The sequence below is a fragment of the Coptis chinensis genome, chromosome 9, assembly GCF_015680905.1.
Source record: "Coptis chinensis isolate HL-2020 chromosome 9, ASM1568090v1, whole genome shotgun sequence".
In the NCBI taxonomy this organism is placed as follows: Eukaryota; Viridiplantae; Streptophyta; class Magnoliopsida; order Ranunculales; family Ranunculaceae; genus Coptis; species Coptis chinensis.
In genome coordinates, this window is record NC_141464.1 from 57,129,175 (window position 1) to 57,145,579 (window position 16,405).

General features: G+C 37.0%; 1 protein-coding gene, 1 long non-coding RNA gene and 2 pseudogenes across 20 annotated transcripts; 1 reads left to right on the forward strand and 3 right to left on the reverse strand.

Annotated features, from left to right (window-relative positions):
* Positions 1-8: 8 nt before the first annotated feature.
* On the reverse strand, positions 9-3,299 carry LOC147476899 (uncharacterized; annotated as a pseudogene). The gene is made up of 4 exons (XR_015209781.1): positions 3,032-3,299; positions 2,338-2,557; positions 1,385-1,567; positions 9-907 (listed from the first exon to the last, which is right to left on the reverse strand). The product of XR_015209781.1 is annotated as an uncharacterized LOC147476899 (transcript).
* On the reverse strand, positions 2,358-13,413 carry LOC147476900 (serine/threonine-protein kinase TOUSLED-like). 17 transcript variants are annotated; one of them, XM_086582411.1, is made up of 12 exons: positions 13,274-13,413; positions 11,388-11,438; positions 11,168-11,275; positions 11,036-11,078; positions 10,177-10,289; positions 9,574-9,640; positions 8,663-8,729; positions 8,271-8,327; positions 6,219-8,117; positions 5,489-5,579; positions 4,154-4,625; positions 3,949-4,052 (listed from the first exon to the last, which is right to left on the reverse strand). In XM_086582411.1, exons 4-9 carry the CDS (start codon positions 11,045-11,047, stop codon positions 7,864-7,866), a joined length of 570 nt encoding a protein of 189 aa, XP_086438537.1. In that variant the 5' UTR covers positions 11,048-11,078; positions 11,168-11,275; positions 11,388-11,438; positions 13,274-13,413; the 3' UTR covers positions 3,949-4,052; positions 4,154-4,625; positions 5,489-5,579; positions 6,219-7,863. The 17 variants fall into 17 exon arrangements, with proteins under 17 accessions (XP_086438528.1, XP_086438531.1, XP_086438524.1 ...); XM_086582410.1 differs by lacking the exons at positions 11,036-11,078; positions 11,168-11,275; positions 11,388-11,438; positions 13,274-13,413 and having other exon boundaries at positions 6,219-6,345; positions 7,188-7,283; positions 7,942-8,117; positions 10,177-10,765; XM_086582409.1 differs by lacking the exons at positions 11,036-11,078; positions 11,168-11,275; positions 11,388-11,438; positions 13,274-13,413 and having other exon boundaries at positions 6,219-6,465; positions 7,188-7,283; positions 7,942-8,117; positions 10,177-10,765.
* Positions 13,204-13,476, forward strand: LOC147476901 (uncharacterized). The gene is made up of 2 exons (XR_015207606.1): positions 13,204-13,345; positions 13,423-13,476. It is a non-coding gene; the product is annotated as an uncharacterized LOC147476901 (long non-coding RNA).
* Positions 13,477-13,678: 202 nt separating this feature from the next.
* Positions 13,679-16,256, reverse strand: LOC147476902 (putative pentatricopeptide repeat-containing protein At1g68930 pseudogene; annotated as a pseudogene). Its single transcript, XR_015209782.1, has one exon. The product of XR_015209782.1 is annotated as a putative pentatricopeptide repeat-containing protein At1g68930 pseudogene (transcript).
* Between the last annotated feature and the right edge of the window lie 149 nt (positions 16,257-16,405).

Sequence of the window (16,405 nt, forward strand, 5' to 3'; positions counted from 1 at the left end):
TAATACAATTCTATTTGCACAAGAATCGGATAAATTCCTTGCTCCAAAATTCTATTTACATACAGCAAAAATGGATACCCCTAAAGCAACTATAAGGTCAAGAATCAAAATAGTTTAATACTAAAACAAAACAGTAATACACCATTACACTTCAAACATCTACCTAACACTTTCTGCTTGCCAAACATTCTTTAACTTCATTCTGCCCACGACCAGCTCTTATTAACAATCCTCACAACTTGAGTTCCAATTGCTTCAGCATATTCAGAATCAAAGACCAGCACCCAGGTAAACTCTCCAGCAACAAAAACACAAATGCCTTCTGGATGAGCTGAAGAGTAAGTCCCTTCTGTGAGAAATAAGAACAGCCTATCAAACAAAGATGAAGATGTGCATGTATTTCACCATAATAACTCCTCACTGCAACAAGCACGGGATCTCAGTTGGGCATCACATCGGTAACCCACACTGAAGACGCTCATTCAAAAGGTGCCAAAACAAGAAAGGGACTGCAAAGTGTGCCTCTAATAGGTAAAATCAAAAGTGTTTTGGGGCATGACAAGAAGCCACTACAGAATCTCTACAAAGTTTCGTCTCAGTTCATATTTAGCAGTAAGAAAGGCAATTTACTCTGCCTAGAGCCACCACCTCTCATCTTCTAACACCTTGCTAGACTAGAACTTTTGTTCGGACAAGACAGCTTTGACTGTGTCCTTTACAAAGGCATAAAAGCATTCTCTACAGGAACTTGGCATTAGATTCGACATATGAAGCTGCTTGGTCTGATTATTATGTCTGCATACTGAGTCAGGAAAGGGGCGGACAATGGATTTCTTATGTTCTAATCCACATGCTGCCAGAATGGTATGAGTTGCAAGCCTTGCAGCTTCCTTGAATCCATCAACACCTACAGATGCAACACATTTTATGATGAAAATGTTAGATTCAATTCTGAAAAATCAAGTCCATCACCAACTAAAACAGGCAACACACACATAATGACAAAACACAAAGTAATTTTAAAAGGTCAATCAATGGCATAATGACAAGAGGGGTGTGAAGATGAATTAGATGGTAAAACAATATCTATATGGTTCACGAATCTATTCCTTACAGTTTGGGGACAATTAAGTCCCCATCAGCCCTTCTAATGCACAGAAGCCCGTCTTAACTTTAGAAATTTCTTGTCATTTTGTCATGTTAATGTAAGTCAGTGTGTTGGACTCTGACACACGTGTTCATGTCGTTGTTAGATAGACTTTACCTAAACCAAAGGAATAAATTTCAGTGACAATGCAAGTGCAACATAACTAACTACAATTAAAAGGTAAACATGTAGGGATATAGCAAAAAAAAAGAATCCATCAAAACAAATAGCACATACCTAGCCGTTTATCCTTACTAAGCAATTTTAAATTCAGCTTAACCAATGATTGGACTTCACACTTTGCACCCTTGTCTTTGCTTACCATAATGTTGGCACAACTCTTGACCACGGTGCCTTTATTAGGAATCTCTTCCTCGGAGCAAGAAGATGAACAAAACTTTGATCTTTTGGAAGTTAGGTCTTACGCTCTACAAGATGGCTCAGCCTGAGAGATTGACCAAGTATTGCCACTTCTTTCATTAACATCTGAAGAGGCTCCAATGACATCCCAATTCTGTTCATGAAAAAGATCAACCTCGTCGACCAAATGGGGCTACCTCGCCAATGGGACCTCAAAAGATTGTGATGGGTGACTACTTGGAAGCCTCCAATGACATGCATCCCTACAAGGGCTTCCCTCTTCACAATTTTGGGACTTGCGCTTTCTCTGTGCTATTTCAAGTGCTTGATGCCTATAGTTCTCTGGTGCAACCACTCCAAGATCCTGTTGTTGAAACGTGCTTCTCTTAGGGATGGAAATAGTTGAGCTTGTATTCCTTTCTTCCTTCGGTGGCTCTTGTTTACACGACTGATGACTAGAATTCTGATTAACTCTCTGAGTGGCCTCACGAGCCCGTTGTATTCACCAGCAGAACTATCAACGGTACCGTTTTGTGTACAGTTATTAGAAGATGATGAAACCGGTTCTTTCCATTGCGCATAAAGGACAGCTGGTCTGTCATTCTGTTTCTTATCATTCTTCCCAACAGAATTAGGCATCACTCTTATACGACTATGCACATTACGAACAGTGTCTCAAGGTTCTCACACTAGACTTAGTTTTACCAGCTTTTGAAATCCTATCCCTGTCAGTAACACGAGCTGGACGTGTAGACTTTCTTCTTCCTCAAGAGATACATGATTCTCGCACAATTTCCGAAATGGAAACATTCGAGTCAGAATCTACTGACTCTTTATCGTTTCACTATCAGCTTGTTTTGCATTCCTAGAAACAGTACAATCGTGGCAAAACCAGTCGCCCTCTGGTACAGTAGCACCCAAACCAATACAGTAAGTATGAGTGGCTGAGTCACAACAAAGATGACATAGTAGTAAAAGATTCTCATCCGATGAACTATGACACTCACCATAGTACAAAATATCCCAATATATCGCGATATTTAGAGATATCTATCCAGATTTCAGAGAACGATATATAAATATCACGATATATTCAGAGATATATACGACTGCAAATATCGGTGATATTTCGACGATATTTGCGATATTTAGGGATATTTAGTGATATTTGGAGATAATTGGAGATATTTTGTGTATATAACAATTTTATTTAATATTTACCATTATATTTCAAATAAATATAAATAATGTATCATGATATATCAAGAAATATCTACAATATCTACGATATTTGTCGATATTTTGGATATATCTACGATATTTTCATATGAAACAATATCAAATATCCCCAAATAGGGGGATATATCCACAATACATATCCAGAAATTGAATATCGATAAATGTCGATATTTTGTACTATGACACTCACTACAATTATGCGGGTCATAAAACAGATGGTTTGGTTTGTAATAAAAAAAATTACTGTCGTAAAATAATGTGTAATTTGAATAGTTAAAAAGGGACGTTAACAACGCGTTCGTTAATGAAAACACCGTGTTTAGCTTTTCTAACTACTACTTTTAACCTCTGTTTACACATTGGGCAACGTTGATTCGACTTTAGCCCATTCCATAATACACACGTAACAAAAGTAATGATTGCAACTGTCTATCCATCCTCGTATTGTCTTTTCCACTTCCGAAAAACATATCAGAAGATGGAGATTGGGGAAGAGAGGGTATCGGGATTCGTGTTGGCTTCTTCCATTCCAATGGAGGAGTAAATTTTCGATTTGTTAAGCCTAATACGTGTCCTTGTCTCTTTTGGGTAAGTCTTGGGCCTCAAGTTTTTTTGAGAGGACATGTTTTGGTAAGACTATACACAATAGTGAGCACGCAGATATGTTGGCCATCCAGGAGAATGAGATCGTAAATTATGAAGTCTTTACCGAAGAATGAGCTCAATGTACACATTTGGCATGCATCCATTGAAATAATAAAAATGTAGTCCCTGTACTCAGATATTTGTTAAAAAAATGTGGTAGCTAAGTATATCCCATCCAAGAAAATCAAATAAAGAAAATCACATTTAGAGTACAAGAGCATCTCTAGGGGGAGGCATAAGTGTATATTTGCCTCCACCATTTAGAATTTCGGTAGATTCCAACTCTAGGTGGAAGCATTTACAGCCGCATCCGTAGAGGCAAATTTGCTATTTCGGATGTGGATGCAGCGCGGCAGTAACAATATCGCGCACCATTGCCAATGTCACGTGTGGTAGGTCCTACTCCAAATTTGTTGGAATTGATTGTGCAATGATGAAACTGAACAAGAATGCTTACCTAAAAAGTATGATCCTCTTTTGAACGGACCCCTTCGCTATTGCTACTCCAAACAATGGTAATGTTAGATAATATTTCCAATTTGCAAGCCATTGTTTTTCGTGTGGTAGATGCTACTCCAAATTTGCAACTGTTTTTTCCACCTAGAGTTGGTCATTATATAGCCTCAAACTTGACACTTGATGCCTCCACCACCTAGAGATGCTTAAGTACCATGCAAAAAGTTTCAAATGATTGACAAAGGCTGAAGCAACTGCATTCTCTATTCAGTTGATATATCTTAATTCACATGTCAAAGACTTTACCTTTATTCTTGTACCACCAAAATATGACTTCACCAGTTGGTCCTTCACTAATTTTTAACCTAGCCTAAATTTGTCAGTACAAGATCAATATGGCACACGAATAAGAAATTCTTCCGCATTGTCCTCAAACAAATTAATCAAATAAGGAAGCATATAATTTAATAATAATTGCCATACCTTAAACTTACCAAGGGGCATGCTTTCCCCATACTTGGATCCATTAAGGCATTAACTAATGATGATGATATATATACTTCAGGTGTTCTTGAACCTATACATCATGTCCATTAAGGGAAAAGTTCATTCAACGTTTTCCCAATGAGTTAAATTTCAGTTGTGCTCCAACTTAGAACCGGGTCACATTAAGGGTTCGAAGTGCATGTAGAAAGACTGGTTGAGGCTATTACTCCATCAACATCTTGTTAGGTACTTCTTTCAAAAGCATATCTCAATATAGGTATTCCTCCATGACCTACCAATTAATCATCAAAAGAGTTATCCCATAGGCATACAAATAATCAATTTCATGTTCCATCAGTTAATTTACACATGAAACTTAGTAAAGGACCATTCTCTATTTTTTATAATTTTATCAATAGAGAAAACTACCAGGAAAACTATGCATATAGGGTTGATCTGACAGCATGCTATTTTAATAATTAACTTAGTTCGATGTCATCACCATATATGCGCTATCTATGCTTAGCTACAGAAACTGACACCATAGTGAAAGGAGGAATAGCATAATTTGATTGTGCTAAAAAACACTGCAATCATCGTTATGCATTACAATGAGAAACTGGGGGCTATTATGCATTCCACAGCGTTGTGCATCTACACAATGCTCTTGTGCTGCAGCCACACAGAGCAAGGATAATGAGCAACTTCATTACGCTTAACTACACAAATGCATTAACGCATCTTACATTCGGGTAATAGTCTACGATGTTTCTTTTGCCTTAAAGAATGTATAGCTACAAAAATGATGACTGAGAGGATAATCTCTAATCTAAGAACTGGATCTCTGGAATGAGTATTATTCACCGAGAACAGAAAATACCATCTCTAGTGAACCACAGTGAAGTCTATGAGGATGAGTACTATAGTGAGCGCATGCTATTAGTATTAGTTGGGAGTGGTGTTGTTCAGGTGTTATAAGTGTTGTGCTTGTGTTTTTTGCATGCATGATTATTCTCTAGCATTTTGATTTGGTGAGCTGAAATTTGGTCTTAAAATATGCGAATAAGATGAGGGAGAAAACAGACCTACACAAGCACATAGAAAAAAACTTATCACTAATCATTAGTAGAGAGAAAGTGGGTGAAAGCAAAGTACCTTTGACATAGTTAGTTTGGTCCAAACCAAATATATATATATATATAGATCTCGGCTTTCTTGTATGGCCCTTAAACTTCTTAGTTCAAAGCTACATAAAACAATCTTGGTTAATAGTGAGAATTATAACATCGCACTAACACAATATACACACTAAGTGATCACAACCATCTGTTCATAGTTTCCACCAAAGGTTTGAATATAGCAAATTTACTTCATCAAGTGATGCTGCGAATCTACTTCATTAAGTACATAGATAAGAAGGTAAGAACATATATTTGAGATAATGTTAAATCTCATTGCTCTAAGACGAACCTAGCTGCCCTATATGATCACCATATGATACGTTTATTTAAAGAAAGACATACTTAAAAAATTGGGTAAGAGTATGTATTCCAAGAAAGCAAAGAACAGACATTACCCACAAAACAAACTAACCTAAAAGAAACATAGCAAGACTTTAAACAGGTGAAGAACAACATTGAGTTGTTAGTACCTATGACAAATGGAAAAAAAGAAAAACGCAATAAAAATCAAATATAGGAAAGGCATGTATCAGTCTAATAAGCACTTTAAGATCAATAACGATGAAACACACACTATCAAAACCAAACAAACCAAGCAATGAAGCACAAAAGCGTTCAAAGGCGCCGACACAATAAGAAGTCAAATGATTATGCAAAATGAACATACAACAAAGCAATGTAGCACAAAAAAGACTCAAGTGTACCTGAGAACTATGATTCTTTCTTGCATAGCTTCATCTACTTGGGAGTTTTTTCCACTGAATATCGTCAGGTCAATCTTCACGCATCACTTTCTCAAATGGTTGGTCTTAAGTGAATGAACAATCACTTCTGCTTAACAAAATCATATCATGTGAGCTTATGAATCTTACTACACGTACACCAAGTTAAAATTCAAAGAAGAGACATTAAGCTAGCATGTTTAGGACCTCAATTAGAAACTCCTTTCGACTGCAATAAAACATAGGAAACAAACCTTTGATTTTTCACTGGAAAAAAAATGCACAAAGTAATCCAGTGATATAATTTCAGTAATTTTAATCAGACTCATTGTTTGACGAAGAAGAAAACAATTAATGAGATAGATAAGAAAAGAAAAAATACCATTCAAGCATGTCATACTACTGAGGATACAGAGAATAGAAGAATACATTAGCGTCTTTAATCGTCATTATCGCTCAAAGTCTCAAACAAACAAACCATCCTTGGAGGTTTTGGATGTTGCATTATTAAAATACACAAAATGACATATGGCGGAGCATCATAAAATTCTAAGATGATTTTAATAAGAATTAGGCGACATTATTATTTCACAATGCATTAACCTGGCAACACAGTATAGCATACTATTCCATAGCTTATAAACATTGTCCTCGCTATGTCATAACGTATCAATCCACATTAAAGAAAACGTAATTTGTGATAATAACTTAAATTTCTCTTCATTCAAATTAGATTTGCATTATTAAGGAATAGTTGCCACAGTTGCCACAATGGCAGTTAATAGAGAAACTTTACTGAGGAATACTTCTTGATCGTAAAAAACTCGTACCAATTCAACCGGATAATATCGCTAAAACAAAAAATGGCAAACATACAACCCCGAATATGATGAAAGCTGAAATGTACATGCAATCCAATTGAATATCACAATAATCATAAAAAGAACTTACTATAAGTTTGGGGCAAATATCTCGATTATTAACTAATTCAATGGTCATCACATGTCCCTGTAGCTATTGAGAAGACTCTGAATAATCAAGATCCATCTGTACCATCAAAAGAATTCAATTTTTCATGTTAATACCACAAAACTTAAAAAATATAGAAAAGACCAACCAATTGAACTTAGTTCTTACCAGATTTGTTCCTGGATTTAGTTCCTATTTAGATCATCAAATTGAAACTAGGCTTTCGTTGAATAAGAAAATGAACTCCCTGGTTTTAGCCTAACGAAGAAACTCATTGAAAGAAAACTCTCACATTGATAATTTCAATTTTGAAATCGAGAGTTCCAATTTTGCCAAATTCTTCTAATAGAAGTTTACATTTCTCCAAATCCTAAAGAATCGGCAGTATTTGGGAATAAATTGGAACGATTAAAGGATTGGGGAATAAATTGGAGAGATTAAAGGAGGTGATCTCAGGGAGGTGATTCTAAATATTCAGAAAATGGAAAACAAAATTAGCCTACTCGATAGTGGCCTTATATAGTTCTCATAAAACTGACTAATATTTTCTCATATAGTTCTCATAAAACTGACTAATATTTCAAAAGTTTTCCTAAAATTAGAGGATGAAACAGATTTCTGGCAGCAATTATGTACTACATAGTTCTCATAAAACTTCTCATAAAACAGGCTGATAATTCAAAAGCTCTCCTAGTATTATTGGAAGGACAACAGGAAACAAGTAGGGGAGTCGAACCTTGTAAACCTCACTGAAGCCTCCCTTCCCAAGAATATTTAAGAGAACATATCGGTGATTCAAAATTTGATAATTATTAAAACGGGGCCCATCTTCATCTCTTATACGCTTCATCTCACGGATAAGCCTTCCCTTCTCAAGTTCATAGCAATCCCTCTCTCGCAAAAAGATTTCCTCTTCTTGAATAAATGCATCAAAATGGTTAAAAACAGTAAACCTACAGATGACAAGTCCAAGAAACAGTATAGTTTTCATCTATGCAGGATTTAACTAACCCTAAAGCAATCTTATGTGTTTGATGCTTGCCAGACGGGATTTACATATCTCACCCTGAATGAGGAAGTCTTCCTCTGGTACTGTTTCAGCATCACTTCCATCTCCCTTATCTTCAAGAAAGAAGATAAAATATAAATATATTAGAAACTGACATTAGTGATCAGAGAACGATGGAATTGCTACGTCTTCATAAGAAAGACAAAAGGCAACTATCCATAATAGGAAAAGGGAAAAACTACGTTTAGAAAATATTTTGCCAAAATTCATACAATTCCTGGCTTAAATATTTGAATTTGACTGTGACATTTTGGTTATACTAAGCCACAGTCACCACAAAACCCTCCAAATAAGCACACAATACAAAAAAAAGGGGGGGAGGAAAGGCAGTACATTGGTCACAGTGAGAAGAGAATAGAATGGGAAGGAGGGGGTAGAGACAACATACCAGATTGTCGTTTTTTCAATGATTTCCGGTGCCGTTCGATGGTCTCCTTTGTTTCTAACAATTGTTTCTGGGGAAAAAAATAAAATAAAATAAAATTACAATATCAATAATAATAAATGAAAAAGAAAATGCATAGATGCCAATATGTGTCATGTCTTCTTAAATCATCAGTTCTGCTTTATTAATGACGGTATATTTGCCACAATGGTGTGCCTGCAAGACTAGTTAAGTGAATAGAAAGCAAAAAAAACTCCCTAGTACTTGAAGAAAAAACGACAGCATACAAAATTCCAAATTAGAGAAGGAAAGTTTGAGAGAATTGAATTTACTTATCCCCGGGTTTTATGAATCCAGTGCAAGTAGAAGTGATGGAATGACAGAGAAAACTTGCATTTGGGATATAAAACTTCATGAAAAAACAAATGCATACGGATGACCAAAACGTTTCAGTGGAACTGCTCCAATTACATGATGCCTCAAGAAGCGAGGGAGAAGAGTGATAGTGTATCCGTACATGATTGGGTGTGTGTCATATCATATCAGGGAGCCAACCGGAACAAAGAAAAAATCTCAATGACCTGGTTCACATGGAAACTACATCTAATAGAATTTCTTTCATTCTGTCCATCTAAGCTACTACAGTACAACTCCTAAACCACTCAAGTGCCACTCATTCATTGAGATCCTAATCTTGGATACATTTCATCATCCGTAAAGCTCTTTTCTAAAGCTATTAATCATCCATTATAATCACCCAGCATCAAGATAGATATATAACTTCAAAAGGTTTTCTCACCTTCAAGAAGAATATTTTCAGAAATAAAAAATACAATTATAAATATAACCCGAGTCAGGTATGTGACTAGACTTCCTAACTGTTTGAGAGAAACAAAGGGCTGAAAAATACATACCAGATGTGAATTCAGATCCTTCAGTGCTTCCCCATCCTCCCATGTCTCGGAAATAATTGTTCCAGCTCTGCAATTAGAGGATGAACACACATAGAAGCAGAAAAAGCAATAAAGTCAGTGATAGGGATGCTTACTAGACAATAAGTACATTGAAAGTGCAAAAAGAATTGCATCTGAGTAAGATAAGTTGTCTCTTAAAGTGCTTTTGTTACTAGAATCAGCAGAAAAGCTTTGGCTATTGGCATATTTTTCTTGGTGTTGACTAATCTAGTGGAAAAACAAGAAGGATCTGCATCATCACTAGCATGTTTCAAATTCAAACAGCCATGCAATTCCTTTGTTTGGTGCAAGAGGGAAAATCCCAAAACTCTCCTATAAGTGATTCAAAATACTTGTGCGGGCCAAAGAAATACAGAGCATCCTCAACTACATGGATGGGGATGAACTTGAATAAAGAATAAAGAGATGGTAAGCCAGGAATGAATAAGATGTTCAGTTCCCATAGGATTTATCATATAAGTAGAATTCAGAAATCAAGGGTAATGTAAGTTAACTTTTAAGATTACTCTCCCCTTGTTATCATAACAACGTAACAGACTCTACCTGATCACTCCCACATTGCCAAGCCTCAAAGAATCATGTAGTACTTTTGCCCTTGCTTCTTGTCTCTCGGCTTTTGAAACAGATATTAACAGATCAGATATTACTTTTACTCTCTGCATCAGAGTTGACAAACAGGCCAACCAATTATCAGTGAAATTTTCCAAGTCAAACTGACATGCAAGATAAGTTTCATTAAAAAGAACAATAATGCCTACTCTAAGTAAGAAACATACCAACAGAAGATAAACATTCTCCATGATTTTTTATATGAACATGCCAGTCAAAGTTATTCAAATAGAATGGACAATGTTGGACCAGTAGATACCTTTTTAGTAACCGTTAGAAATTAAAGAACACAAACGAGCGCTTATCAAAGAGCACTGATGGGATCAAAACAAATAAATAATTAAATAAAAAGAGATAATCCATTTTGATGTCATGTAATGACTTTTTCCCTATGTTACATGGACACTCCATATTTAAAAAAAATCCATGTCGGATAGGGGATACGTGTTCATGTTGACCACGGCACAGACACATTGTATGTGATATACCTAAAGTTTTGATATTTTGACTTGTCAGACACTTCGTATCCACGTGTATATGTGCCAATGTAACTTAGCTTTTCCCTAAGCAGAAGGCGTCAAGTTGCTGATAGAAGAAAACTTTCAAACTAAGGAGTAAAATCCTAGACACCAAACTTTGAGCCTATGATTAAGGATCACAGGAAACCAAATAAGATTTAAGAAGAGGAGGTGCATGATTCAGCACGCTAAATCATGATATCAGACGTAGTTAAGCACAAATCACGAAAATAGAGGAAATCCATTTAAAAGGCACTAAGCTGCAGAAGTAGTACCTTAGGCTTCATTGCTGCTCTTGATCTTTGGGTCTTTTAATTCCTGGCCATATAAAAAAATCCAAATAAATTAAAATTATAGAGGGATTAAGAAATTCCCAAATGCAAACAATATCAAAAGAAAATGGACACCTTTTCTAACTGACGGCAAAGCTGCTGATGATCAGACTTTTCTTGACGTGATCTACGCAGATCTTCTTTTAAAGACGCAACTTTTGCACGCCAGGATGTCATTTCCTCCTATTTCCAGTAAAAGAGAATAAACAAACGGAAGAAAAGTCAAATTTTCAAGTTCATTGTACAAAGGAGATTAAAGATATAGGTCAATCCATGTTTAGGGAAGAGAGAATACCTCTCCAGAAGTCAAATCATCCTTCACAAAGTGATCTATAGGACGAGTCGCCTGCCAGAAGTAGAAATGATCCTCAATGTTTTCAAAATTAACATGTTGAATAAAGAACCAAGGTGATTATACTCATTATAGGAAGATGACCAACAGAAAACACTCTGCACTTTAACCCATCATACTTAGTAGCATATATGTTACATGACAAATGTATTAAATAAAAGTTCTTGATCATATCATTCTGGTAAGTTGAGAATGGAATAACTTTTGAACCCATCAGTCATATGTATACAAACTTATATATTGATAAAGAAGGTTGATATGAATCAGATTGATTGGCACAAACATAATGCAAAAGAAAGTAAGAAACAAAAACAACTACGAGTACAATCCAATAAGCCATAAACTCTTATCCATCAATTAAAACATGAGAAACAATGATTAAGACCGAGAGTTATTTGAATAGAATTTTCAAATTTTGTATCGGTAACATGAATTTAGTCATATTGTAAGAATCAAACTCATGCTCAAAATTGAGTTTGAATTTTAAAGAGATACAGATATATCTTGTATTAACTATTGTAATGATCTTTAAACTTTGCGGGCAAGGGTTCTCTGCTTTGCACCATGTTGAACTACTTTTTCTTCTATGGGAAGGCCTTTACAAGTTTCCTTGTTGTATTTTGCTGATTTGGCTTGAACCATCTCCAAACTCTTCAATCTCCTCTTCTGTTTTGGGTACAAAGAAAAAAAACCTCCTCAAGTGTCTCCCAATGGCTAAACACAAGTAGAGCGCTACAAGCTCCAGAAGTCCATCTTCTCAGCTCATCTGCAAACCCAAAGCTTTCTGCAACCGGAACATAAGCGTGCACAGTGAACAATGAAGACCACTGCTGCATCTCCTCCTTAAGTACCTGAGCCCGCCTCCTTGCAAGCACGGCATACATAGCACCCAAGTACTCAGTGGTCATGTTCAGCTCACAGAAGTACATGCCTTCTACAAGTCTAGGCTTCTTCTGAAGCACGGCCTGCCTACATGCATCCTTCACAGCAGTCATAATCTGTGCTGTGAATATGCCATGCTGGTCCGATCAATGCGTAAGAGGTTCAGACTCATCAGTACTGCCTCCTAATGGAGAAACGTAAGCTTCAACGAGAAAAGCCAAACCCCACATTGGTTCATCACACAAGGGTCCAGCTGCTGTGGCTAACTGGAACCCTGATACCACACTGTTTTGCAGACTCTTGGCCTCCATGTGCAATGAGCTTATTGCTTCGGACGAATTTTCATTGCTCTGTGTACCATGTTCCCCCACGAACCCTAATCTTTCAGATGCATGAGAAGAACCCGGAATAAAAACAGAGGCATCCTCACTCTCTACCTCCGGATCTGGAACAAGGAGGATGTTTGGGCCAACATGTCGTGGCCCAAGCGCCCAAATCCTAAGAAGAAACTGATGCCAAATACTTCTATACTTCTCAGCCCTATCACTGTCAATTTCTTTGCTACCAGACTCAATTTTGCTTTCAATATAGAAAAGAAACTATGCGTGTTATCAACTATATGGCTACTTCTATACTTCTATACGTGTTATCAGCTTTCTAAACTTTATCTTCTTTTCATTTTCTTTTAATGGTTTCAGGTCAAAGATTTCTGGCCTCGTTACTGGGGTGGTATCATAGTCCTTGACCGCAATATGGATTTCTTCAAAGCTCTTGGAGGCGGCGTGTTGCTCAAGGACAAGTTCATAACAGGATTTGTTTTCAACCCTCAAGCTATTGCAAATTACAAGTGTGCCAAAGCTATGCGACTTGAACAAAACTTCAAAGGGGAAGGTGAAATCAAGGGTGGACACTTTATAGTTGGCAGTGGAAAAAATGGTATTGCTTACCAGTTTATTGAGCGAAATTTTGGAGATTGGGCACCTTTTGCTGAAATCACTGAGACCTGTACTCGCTTACAGGTACCTGTTGGCTCACGAAATCCTGCACCCACCCTCTCTATACCCCTTTATAATTAATCATGCTTTGCTCTGTGCAGAAACCAGAACAAGGCCAATGTCCAAGTCATAATAGTCATGTTACACTCTTCAGAACCTTACTATCCTCTCATTTGTTATACTAAATACGTAATTGTCTGTGTGTATGCTCCTCACTATAAACGTAACTGTGCTTCCATGAGCTAAGTGTCAAGCTCGATAGTGCTTTATACTTGAATGCGTTTTTACTTGCCAAAAAGCTGGTTCCAGAAGAAGATCAATAATAGCTAACATCCCAGTATCCTACAAGACAAAAGATATAGTAAATATCAACTTTTCCACTGGGAAGTTTCAAGTGTGGCTGACTTTTTCACAGCCATAAACAAGGCTACACAATACAGCATATTTGAGCTCCTCTCAATCTCATATTTGTACATTATGTTACATAAAGTACAACTTTGACCCTCGTTAAAATGCCCTGGTGCAAGAATATTTCCCCCTTCTCTGTTTCTGAGCTTTTTTACTGAGTTCGGTCAAGCACGATTTTGTAAACATGGTTTCAAAAATGATCTGCAATAATGGTCATCCACTGGATTTACATCCTTTCCTCTTTAAATAGCTTCAATTGTTAACTGTCAACCATCAGAATCGGTAAACCATGCTCTGTCCGTTGTAGACAAAGATGATTTGGGATCACCATTCTCACTTTGACCTTGAAAAAACACGTTCCAAACAATGCCGATATCAAAATGGCAAAAAATGTGTATTTTTCCGAGGAAAGCATTCTCCCTATGCTGCGCATGAAGCCTTGGTTTCGCATAACCACACAGATCAGAGACTTAGGAACTAGCAAGATAGACTCCATTACCAGAAATCTCCACAAGAACAAGTTCCATCTTTAAACAGATGGAATCGGACAGCATCTCTGACGAGTATTTCTCGCTGCACGATCTTAGAAATGAACTTAGTTGCATTATGACAATCCCCACAGACCCTGAGATTTTTAACTACTCTTATAGGCAAACCAGGAGGTATGAAAATCAATCCAAAAGCAATTGCAAGCCTCTCGCTGTGGTGGCCAAGCATCTTAATCTTCTCCGCCTGTTCTACATCATGAAGAATAGAACTTGTATCTGGTACATAACCTTCATCTATCATTCTAGAGTTTAACCTTTCCAATTCTTCATATATACAATCTGAATATTGGTTTGATCTATCATCAGCTGAGAAAATGTACACCTTATTCTTAAACTTGATCCAACTATAACCAGGTTCTTTCCTCAATCCCTTATGTCTCGTGTCATATTCAAACGAGCTACATCATCCCGTTTCCCTTTAGCAGCGTATATCTTTGAGAGCAACACATAGCTGGCAGGGTTATGTGGCTCTACTTTAACTAGAGAGTCAGCAGCCCATTCCCCAATTTCCACGTTACAGTGAAGTCTACATGAGCTTAGCAAGGTTGCCCATCCAATTGCATCAGGTTGAAAAGGCATTCGTCCTATGAACTCTTTTGCTTCTTGTAACCTCCCAGCACGACTTAAAAGGTCAATCGTACATGTAAAGTGATCGTGAATTGGTACAATGACGTGCTCCTTTATCATAGATTGAAAATACTTGAGTCCTTTCTCGACCAATCCAGCTCTACTGCAGGCTGAAAGAACACCAATGAAGGTAACATCATCAGGTTTCAAGTCATTGTCCAGCATTCTTTCAAATAAGTCAATTGTCTGGTTTGCTTTTCCAAATTGGGCATAACCCGAAACTAATGGAGTCCAAGAAACTTCATCCTTGATGTGCATTTCATTAAACAACTTATGGGAGTCCTCAATGCTGCCACATTTACCATACAAGGTAACAAGTGCATTATAAACAGTAATAAATGAAATCAACCCGAAAACCAGGGCTTGACTATGAAACTGCGCACCCTCTTCTAAGCTTGCAAGATTAGCACATGAACTAATGACACTGCCTAAAGTAAACTCATCAGGCTCAACCCCATTTCTCTGCATCTCACAGAAAATTCTCATAGCTTCTTCACTCAACCCATTCTGACCATAACCCACCAGCAATGCTGTCCATGACACGATATTCTTATGCACCATTCGTTTAAATACTTTTTCTGCGTGTCTTATACTTCCACACTTTGAGTACATATCAACAAGAGCACTACCAACAAATATGTTGTCCTTATAGTCGGTTCTAATAATGTAAGCCATGCCGTAAAGCCAAAAGACCCCCACAAGCCGTCAATACACTCCCAAATGTGTATTGATCTATACTCAAGTTTTCATATCGCATTTCTCTAAAAATATCAACTGCTTCTCTCACCAATCCATTCCGAGTAAGTCCAGTAACCATATCTGTCCACGAAATCGAATCTTTCTCAGGCTTTGAATCTTCAACCATCCCACATTGTAAAAGCCCACTAATCATAGTATTATATTACGTTCCGACATTTCCTCAAAAGTCCGTTTGGCCGCAACCATTAATCCAGATTTTGAGTACATATCCACCAACGGACTACCAACAAAAACATAAGCTTGAAACCCAAGTTTCAATATCTGCCCATGAATCTGCTTACCCAAAACAATATCAGCATTGTCGAAAATGCAATCCTATTAAAATTCCCAGACCCATCCCTCAACATCAGCTTATAAAACTTAATTGACTCCTCTCCCATTCTACAATTCGCGTAACCCGACATAACAGTATTCCAAAAAAACCCATCTTTAACCGTCGTGCGGTTGAAAATCTCTTGCATTTCAGAAACCCACCCAGATTTAGAATAAGCAGAAAGAAGGGTATTCCATGAGAAGAAATTTGGTTGAGGAATTTGTTCAAACACATTGCGAGCATAAGTTAGATTTTTGGTGAGGATAATGGTTTGAAAGAGAAGACATTATTGCATGGGCTGGATCATTTGGCCCACTAGTTGTAGATTGGGCCCATTAATTATTTTATGGTTGTTAAGCTTTTGGGCCTTTCTCTAGAAATAAATAGCAAGTAGCTTTGGACTTTGGTACACGAGCGATTTGGGTGGAA